The 10,302-nt window shown below is 36.9% G+C and overlaps 1 protein-coding gene across 1 annotated transcript in view; it reads left to right on the top strand.

Annotated features, from left to right (window-relative positions):
• Window positions 1–10,302, top strand: part of TES (testin LIM domain protein) — a 42,200-nt gene that overhangs the window by 20,051 nt on the left and 11,847 nt on the right. The window contains exon 2 of the mRNA XM_023513227.1: window positions 3,375–3,460. Coding sequence (XP_023368995.1) covers window positions 3,375–3,460 — 86 coding nt within the window. The remainder of the gene's footprint in view (window positions 1–3,374; window positions 3,461–10,302) is intronic.

The following is a 10,302-nucleotide window of genomic DNA, read 5'->3' as shown; positions in this document are numbered from 1 at the left end:
TGCAGAACACGGAGCAGGAGCCAGACCCTGGCTTTCAGTTTAGCTAAGCAACTGAGAACTAGTCATCTCTCCTCTCTGGGTTTTAGTTCCCTAATCTCCTACACTAGAGGGCACCTGGTCCTGTTCAGAAAAAGAATGTTCACGAAAGCGTAGATATTCATGAAATACCACTGGTTTTAATAATTCTAATAGATACACTGATTACCATTCTAGGAAGATGAAAAGTGAATAGGAAAAAAATAACTTGTTCTCTTGCAAGGTTGACTTTGTAAGTCAACCGTGAGCTACACTGAGGCTTAGTGTAAAAACTCTGCTGACTAAGGTTTGAGTTACATTAGCTGAACTTTCAAGTTGCATTCAAAAATAGAGAATGAGATGGTAGTGTTCCAGTATGATTGCAGTCCTTTATTAAGCCCAGTTGTGCTCAGACCAGGGAATTGAGATTTGAAGGCAGGCAAGAATTTGTTTAGGTGGCCATTTAACATAAAGTGTTAAAAAAAGTACATAAAGTACAATGGAGTGTACTTAGTTCTAGCTAGCAGATCTCAGGGTTTTATAAAACACATAAGGTTGTACTTGTATAGCAAATTCTGTCACAAGATGAAATGCATTTCTTACTGAGAGTTATGTACCAGAGTGTTTAAAAGCTTCTGACTTAGGGCTCAAAGGAGTAGGGCGCTGGCCCTATATGCCAGAGGTGGCGGGTTCAAACCCAGCCTCAGCCAAAAACTGCAAAAAAAAAAAAAAAGCCTCTGACTTAAACTAAGCTATATGATTAAACCTTAATAATGTAATCTTAATTTTCATTTGGGATTGGAGTTTATGTACCAAGAGATACATGGAGCAAATTTACATACCAGGCAGATTAAGGCTTAACTCTCCTATAATGGAAAGCTAGAAAAGGCTTGAAAAAGAATACAGCCTTTAATTTTTTTCTTTTCTTTTCTTTCTTTTTTTGAGATAAGAGTTTTGCGTTGTCACCCTCGGTAGAGTGCTGTGGCCTCATAGCTCACAGCAACCTCAAACTTTTGGGGTCAAATGATTCTCTTGCCTCAGCCTCCCAAGTAGCTGGGACTACAGGCACCTGGCTATTTTTAGAGATGGGGGTCTCACTCTTGCTCAGGCTGGTCTAGAACCTGTGAACTCAGGCAATCCATGTGCCTCAGCCTCCCAGAGTGCTAAGATTGCAAGTGTGAGCCACCATGCACAGCCTAAGAATACAGCTTTTTAGATTTGCTTTTCATTTTACTTAGAATGTTATAATGCTCTTAGAAAAGACAAGAAAACTCAATCTGCCTCTGTCTTTGTTTAACCCACTTTATTTCCATTATGTGTACTGTGATTGTCAGTGACAAATAATTCCATTCCTTAAAAAAACGTTTAGGGTTTATATATCAATTAGAGAATGTTAAATATACAACTTAGAGAATTTCAGTTCTTTTGAAAACTAGTGATATATACATGGCAAAGGTGATAAAGTTAGCAAATTCTGGACAGGTTTGTATACTTTGCAGACTATGCTTAAGATGGTGTGACTTAAAAATAATGTGGGTTCAGGGCGGCTCCTGTGGCTCAGTGAGTAGGGTGCCGGCCCCATATACCGAGGATGGCAGGTTCAAACCTGGCCCTGGCCAAACTGCAACCAAAAAATAGCTGGGTGTTGTCACCGGTGCCTGTAGTCCTAGCTACTCGGGAGGCTGAGGCAGGAGAATCACTTAAGCTCAGGAGTTGGACGTTGCTGTGAGCTGTGTGACGCCACAGCACTCTACCAACGGCAACAAAGTGAAACTGCCTCAAAAAAATATATAATAATAATGTGGGTTCTCCTTAGCAGCCTGCTAGACAAGCTAGGTTTGAACATGGCCTTGGTGAGGGTAAGAGGATGTGGTCATTTCCTTCAGAACAAAAATGAAAGAGCTTCACTTCAGGCCATGTCAGGTCAGTCTTTCAAGGAACAGGTTGCAATGTGGTTTTGATGGCACATAACTTGGTAATGTTACAGAAGAGGGACATTGAAAAAGATCTGTTATTTGTTCCTCTTGAACAACTACTCTAGACACTAGCCAGTAATTAATTTGTCACACTCACTAATGTGATATTTAAAATACGGAATAATCTGATCACCGTGGTTTGCTACTGTGCTGATACAAAGTCAGGCGATCTTTCTACTCCAGATATTTTTGCTCTTTATTTGGGGAAAAGAGCGTGTATTGCCATCTTGTGTCCTTCCCCACCTATGCCTGCCTGTTCTCAGTAAGTTCCCAAGGATTATTACTTAATATGGTAAAGAAACAAAGATGGTTGACCATAGCAAGGGCCATTCACATAGTACCATAGTACAGCCATTCACCTTACCCTGGGTGTAAGAGCATGGGCCTTGGAGTTAAGAAGACTTGGACCCAAATCTCTTCTCTGCCTTTTCTCTTTCTCTGTCATTTCTGAAATGAAAATAATACTGCCTACTGTATAAACATTTTAGGAAGTTTTGTAAGATTTTAATGAGGTAAGGTAAGTAAAGCACTTAAGTCTCTGTTCTTGCCTGAGTTCATTCCTGCTGCTATAACAAAATACCTTAGACTGGGTAATTTATGAATATAGAAATTTATTTCTCACAGTTGTAGAGGCTAAGAAATCCAAAATCAAGGCACCAGCAGATTCATTGTTCAGTGTGGGCTTGCTTTCTGCTTGAGGAGAAGAAGAGATGGAAGGGACAAATGTAATTGTTCAAGCCATTTTATAGGGGCACTAATCCCATCCATGAGGCTGGAGCTTTCAAAGCCTAATCCCCTGATAATGTCATAAAAGACCAACCTCTAAATACTGTTGCATTGGAAATTAAGTTGCAACATGAATTTTGGGAGGAATGTAAACATTCATGCCATAGCACTGGCTTTCAATAAATGTTTGTTACTATTAATATTACATTTATCATAATATGTCATTATTTTAGCTGAAATTCCTAAGGCCTGCCATACATTTCTTTGTTTGCTGCAGATGTTCTTTAGGGCCATACTTGCTTTCCTGAGCTGGGTCCTGTTCCCTGTGCATGTTTTGTTGAGGGCATGACCTGGCCAGAGACATAAATTTATGACTTTGTGTAACTTGCAGCATTTGCAGTCTTCTGTACAGTTACATTCCAGTGTTCTTTTCATGATAAAAAGCAGTAAGAATATAACAAGTATGTTATGTATGTACTTGGAGCTGCCGTATATATACCTGGAAATCATCGTTGTCTAAACATTGTAATACTCATAAAAGATTTGTTTGAAAGTTTAATCAACACAAGTAGTAAGTGGAATTAGAAGTACAATTATTGAATTTTTTAGATTTTTAAAAAATGTAATAATAGATTCATGTTGTTTTCTCCTTAACAGATGGGCTTAGGTCATGAGCAAGGATTTGGAGCCCCCTGTTTAAAATGCAAAGAGAAATGTGAAGGATTCGAACTGCACTTCTGGAGGTATAATTTTGAAAACTATAACTACATTAGTAATTCACACTTTTGAACAATACTTTTTCAGGCAATGTAGATACCTTCTAAGTCCTTTGGCATGGTTGCTAAGTTGTAGACCTGTTAATTTCTTTTTAAAGAAATGAAAATACGCGAAGCTGTCTGTCTTCATAACACCAAATTTAACTGAGTGAATTAGATCAGGCGTCCTCAAACTACAGCCCACGGGCCACATGCAGCCCACCTAGGACATTTATCCGGCCCGCTGGGTGTTTTTGCTGCCACTGCCTGTCCTGCTTAGCAGCTGACTTGTCCCAGGGCCCACAGTCTGGCCCTCCAGCATTCTGAGGAACAGTGAACTGGCCTCCTGTTTATAAAGTTTGAAGACCCCTGAATTAGACCATAAGAACCGTATTTAGAGTTGTTTGATTTATTTATTGTCTTTCAGGTTTCCTGTTAAGTCTGCAATGCGAGTATGTCTTTCTGAGTGGTAAATAAATTTGTGGTAATCTTCTGCAACTGTTTAACAATTTAATTTTTATTCCAAAAAATTGGTAACTTCACAGTTCGGCTCTGCATTTTCAACAAGTAATAAATATGAATGCTAAATTGAATATTCACATCTTTGTCTCAAGAAATAAGTGGAATTTAGATCTCTTTAAATTTTTCAGTTGTAAATTTACTACTTAAAAACTTAGGAATACTTGAATTTTTTTTTTTTTTTTTTTTGAGAGAATCTCAAGCTGTTGCCTTGTCAGAGTGCTATGGTATCAAAGCTCACAGCAACCTCCAACTCTTGGGCTGAAGCGATCCTCTTGCCTCATCCTTTTTACTAGAGATGGGGCCTTGGTTTTGCCAAAGCTGGTCTTGAACTCGGTGAGCTCAAGCAATCTACCTACCTCGGCTTTCCAGAACGCTAGGATTACTGACGTGAGCCAGTGTGCCCAGCCTTAAAGAAAAAAAGTAATTTATTGTAGTATCTTGGTTTGAATCAAGTCCATATATAATGCAAGACAAGTGTAAGTGGATCAATAATAAGAATTTTATATGTACATCTTATTTATATGTCATTTTTAAGGTAATATGTTTATCATATAAATCTAAAATCAGTATTTAAAACCTATATTTATGAATAACATAAATGTTCTTAATCAATGGTTGTCAGGTGGTAGTTCACAAGTCTGCTCAAACTTAGAACCAGCATATTTTTGTTAGAAGAAATAATCAACGGTACAATTTTAGGATGGCAGCTGCCTTGTTAGAATCTCATTGAGACCCAATTCCATACTACACATTTTCACAGGAAACTCTTTAAATAATTTCATCAGCCATTTGGGCTGTGTACAGTATAGAACAAAGGAGAGTATGAGTGAATAAAATTTGGATGTTAGGCTCCTCTAAAAGCTATCTTATTTAAGAGGTTTTAAGGGAAAAAAATGAAGGCAATGGAAACCTTCAAGAAATAATGATACTATTCTTTATTTTTAGGGAGCTAAAATTTTCCTGGTAGTTCTTACAAACTTAAATAAAGTCTTCTTTGTGCTAAGTTTTCGAGGGACATATAGGCAATATATCTGTCATGTTCCAATCAGTTAAAGTCCCCGAACTCAAAATAGTTTTCATGGACTAGAGCATTTCACCCTCTTGATGTGCAAACTGGTTTCAGTCCTGGCTACCACTTGACTTCACAGAAGGCTGCACTGCCCTCTGCTGGATGTAGTTTTTGCCTTACCGTTTTAAGAATAATAGAAGTTGAGAATCTGTAACCCAAAAATCTGAAATCTTAACTGCTCCAAAATCTGAAATGTTTTGAGTATCAATACAACTCCATAAGTCAAAAATTGCACACTTATTACCATATGAAGAGGGGTTACAGTCAAAATCAGTAAAAACTTTGTTTCCTGCACAAAATTATTCAAAATACTCTGCCAAAATCACCTTCAGCCTATATTTATAAGGTGTATATGTCACATAAATGAATTTCATATTTAGATTTGGGTCCAATATTCAAGGTGTCTCATTATGATTATTCAGATATTCCAAAATGCAAAAAAATCTGAAATCTGAAACACTTCTGATCCCAAGAATTTTGGATAAGGGATACTTAGCCTGTATTCTTTCCAGTACAGCTATACAATTTGCAAAAACTGCTAGTAAGATTTTTAAAGCTTTTTCCTAAGAAATATGACCTTTTTCTCAGAAGCAGGTTAGTTTTAATCTATATTATTTTCCTATTGCTGATCACTTTAGTCTGATATTTTCAGACAAAAATATGTCAGACAAGAACAGATCTCCATAGCATGAAAATCACCTTTTCATTTTAGTTTCATCACACAGACTGTTAATGAACTGGGCATATCTGAGAATCTAAGAGCTACACAAGTTTAAGGTTTTTGATGTTGCCTCTAAACTCACTGGGTTGATAACAGTCTTTCCAGATGGTATTTCTTAGTAGTTCTGTCATATTCCTGGCATGAGTCTAAACACATTGCTCTCTTAGTTAAAATTCTTGATAAATTTCATGACTTTTTCATCATAACTGGAAGACTTGAGACAGGTGCCTTTGACCTACAGATGCAGCAGTTTTTCATACAAATCTGAAGTAAAATATTCTAGATGAGTTGTCTTCAGTGTAACAAAGATTCCAGGTCTAGTCTAAGGCTATAGAACTTTTGTGCTTGATGTTGACTTGGGGTATAAGGACCCCAGCCACTTCACCTTCTCCATGTTTTTGGTGTTCCCTGTTTTAGGACTCAGAGGCTTCATGCTGCACATTTCAAAACTCACAGTTAAATTTTCTCTGCCTCTTTATCTGTCTGGCCTTCCACACAACCACAAGAATGATCCTTTGTGCACAGTCTTTGGCCTTTCGTGTTACATCTCAAAATCTGGTCTCTGCTTGCTTTTCCAGCCTCTCCCGCTCCCTCTCAATTTCCCTGTGCTCTATTTCCTTGATAGATGCTTTGCTTTGAAATTTCTTTGCCTGTGTTTATTATATTTTATTGCATGTATTTTCTATCTGAAAATTTCTGCCTCCTAACAGTAAGAAAGAAGTCTCAGCATAAGCACTGCCTCTGACAATCTTATTACCCCTTATTAGGCTGCTCAGGCTGTTATTACAAAATAACATAAATTACATAATAGACTTGGTAGTTGAAATAAAAATTTATTTTCTTGTACTTCTAGAGGCTGCAGTGTGCAAGATTGGGTGCCAGAATGCTTGGGTTCTGGAGAGGGTTCATTTCCTACTGTGTAGACAGCTGCCTTCCCATCGTATGTTCATGTGGCCTTGCCTTGATGCGTGTGAAGAGAAAAGGAGGGAGAGATTTCTCTTCCTCTTTTTATAAGAGGAACAATTCTATTAGATTGTGACCCTTCTCTTATGACCTCTTTCAACCTAAATTATGTCCTAAGATCCCCAGTTTCAAATAAAGTCACATTAGGGATTAGGGCTTTAGCATATGAGTTTGAGGGGACAAATTCAATTCATAGCACTCCCTCCTTCTGCTTCCAACTTATGTTAGGGCTCATTGTCCCTTAATCATGTTACACACTTGTAGGAAGCCATTGCCCCAGTGCTAGTGACAAAGAAGCCTAATGATAGTGTCCATAGGGGCCAGCCTCCTGGGGCATAGCACAGAGTACTGAAGCATGAAGAACACAGCTGGAGAGGTGAATGGATGGTGACAGATCAAGATATGTCATCACAGTTGCAGAAAGCTAAACGTCCCTAGACTTTTGAGAGTGGAACTTGTAACTTAGCTAGTTAAACCTCATTTTACAAATCAAAGAAATGAAACCTAAGAAAGTTAAAATGACTTGAGTCCTTGAGTTATTAATAAAAACATAATCTATAAATCATTTCTATATGTCAAATGCCACTAAGTACTTGTGATAGTTTTCTATTGCTGCATAACAAATTACAAATTTACTAGGTTAAAACAATACCCATTAATTAATTCAACATCCATCTATTCTTTAGAAGTTTGGGGAACAAGACTGGTTTAGCTATATTCTCTGCTAAGCGTCTCAGCAGACTGAAATCAAGGTCTTGGCCAGGCTAGGTTCTTTTCTGAAAGTTCTGGTGAAGAGTCTACTTTCAAGCTAATTCTTGTTGGTAGAATTTAGTCACTGTGGTTGGAGGACTGAGATCACTGTTTCCTTGCTGGCTGTCAGGTGGGAGCTGCTCTCAACTCCAGGAAGCCACTTGAATTCCTTGATATACAGCTCTTTCCACCTTCAAAACCAACAGCGGTGCTTAGAATATTTCCTGCACCTCAGATCTCTTTGACTTCCCTGTTCCTCTGGCTGGTAGAAATTCATTGCTTTTTAAGGGCTCATGTGATTAGATTATTTATACCTGGAGAATCTCCCATTTGTCATATGAAATAACATAATCATGGGAGTAACACCAGGATAGGGGCCATCTTAAAATGCTGTTTACCTCAGCAGTTTATGAACCTGATTGTGCCTAAACCTCCTGACCATCTTCTCTGCAGAGTGATTATTAGGACACAGGTATCCTTGTGGACAGTGGCGTCCTTTAGCTGTGAGCTCACTCCTTCTTCAAAACGCCCATGATTTCAAAACTAGAGGAAGATGAAAAGATGAGGAAGCCTGATACATACCCAATAAGAGCTACTGTCTGCTGGACATACTTTCAAGTAGTTTTTAGAGCTATTATGAAATATATGACATAAACCCAAGGTTCAAGAAGTATATATATATAGCCAATTATTTCATATTGAAAGTATAGTTAATATCATTGCAACCATAGGTCATTTATCTTATTAAGTAACAATTATTGTTCTGCCTTACCTTTGTTACATCGTTTGAATAAAACAGTTGCATTTTATTTTTGAAAGTTACTTAAAAATAACATACATCTCTTCAAAATTTCTGATTGGTTTAGAGCTGGCTGAAAATTAAAAGTTCCCCACCATAAATGGATTAATATTTGTGTTTAATTTTATAACAGAGGCCCATGAGTAAGTCCATATATGTGTATCCCTATTAGAAAAGGGCAGCTCTTTTGAATTATGGTTTGTAGTAGTGTCAGTGACTTTAAATAACTGTGACTGGTGGCAGCTTGTCAAAACACTCCAGTTTCTACTACTTGCCTTAGAAAAATAACAGTTTTCAGAAATAGTGATACAAAAAGAATTCTCTTTTGGGAAGATGAGGGATAGTTTCTTGATTGCTTTCACTTAAAACTATAAACTAATATATATTTTTCTGAGGCAATATATTTGGCAGTTTGGTTCTCCTTCTCTGTTTTTCTTGAAAGTAACTCAAGAAGTCCAAAGTTGTAAAGTTGAACATACAGTTTTGATTTTCCATGCATATTAATGTTCACATATCTACCTTGTAATGATACTGAACTTTTTTGTGCAAATTACTTTTTATTATAAACAATTCTCTTCCCTCCACAGAGCTTATCAATCTACCAGTCCACCTTTGAATATGTTTTTTAAAAGTCATAAAAAAAGAGTTAAAAATAATTTGATTCTGAATCCCTGTCCTTCTTTTATTGCCATTAACTTTTATTGCCATTCCATGTGGAGTCTGGGAAGAACTACTCTGTACGACAGTTTAGAAAATTTAGATTTGACAATTGCATTATATGTGGTAACTGATTTATATAAAGGGTGAAAGTAAAGTTCGTGTGCAATTGAAAACAGTTTAACATAGTAAATTGCACATGAACTGTATGGACGTCTTGTATTTCTGAAAAACTGATATCAAATTCGTGTAGTATAAATAAATCTATTCAATGTAAACTATTTGTCTTTGTATGTTGTTAAAAGTTACTTGTGAATCATCTGAAGAAAGATAATACATAGACCTCACAAATGTAGGCCCTTGCATGTGGTACTATGCTCACTCATGCCCTGTTTTAGTTTTTGTTTTATATGTGTATAAAACTATTTAAAAGTCCTTCATTTTCTTAAGGATAGAATGTAGGTTATTTTAGTCTGAAATCCACTCATTCTCAGGCCACCTCCTGAATCCCAAGGTAATGATGGTATCTATTTCTTCTCCAATTCCTCAGCAAGGTTTTCCTTTTAATAAATTTATTCAGTAGATTTCAAATGACTTTAAAAGTTCCTTAATGGTATTTTTAAAGTAATTTTTAAAAGCAATTTTACATGCTGAAAAAGTATGTTGGGTGATTGAGCAGAAGGTAGGGACATGAAGGTTTCTTCAGAATGTGAATCCTTCCAAGAATATCCAAGGTAAATAATGAAAAATTATAGAGATAGCTCTTACATTATTGTTATATGTATAACTCTTTATATGTAACATTGTCATATAACTACTACAGCTTAGCATAGTTCATGCTTTAGAAACCAGCAGGCTTTATTTCACCTATTTCTTTGACTGTTGTCTTTCAGGTTCTTAATCTGACCCTCCTTATTTTGTGGTATGCATGGACTGGCGTGAAACTAGATCATAAACAGTTCCAAAGAAAGTCCAGTGCCCATGACCTAGCCCCAAGACTTTAGGCATCACCTTGCTGGTAATTAGGATGCACCCTGTAGTTCACAGCCATATAAGGATCCGTTTAGCTATAGTAAGAACTAAATTCTCACCCCATCATTTTCTCCCCCTTGGAAGATAATTGTAAGCTTGATCCAAGAACAGTGTGATCGTTTTATACATAATTACATTGTTTATGTTAACTAAAGAACAAAAAGTAAGAACATGCTGTTGTGGGATAATATGCTGCTTTCCACTAGATGGGAGTGTGAGATAACCAGATGTTGGAAAGAATCTTTTATGGATGAACTGGAATATGCAAATTTGTCAACAAAGGCTTACCAAATAAAGATTTTTTTTCACCAGCGTGC

The sequence above is a fragment of the Otolemur garnettii genome, unplaced genomic scaffold, assembly GCF_000181295.1.
Source record: "Otolemur garnettii isolate 467f Iridium unplaced genomic scaffold, OtoGar3 scaffold00037, whole genome shotgun sequence".
In the NCBI taxonomy this organism is placed as follows: domain Eukaryota; kingdom Metazoa; phylum Chordata; class Mammalia; order Primates; family Galagidae; genus Otolemur; species Otolemur garnettii.
Note: the sequence above shows the minus strand (reverse complement) of the source record. Positions and strands in the feature narration are given on the sequence as shown.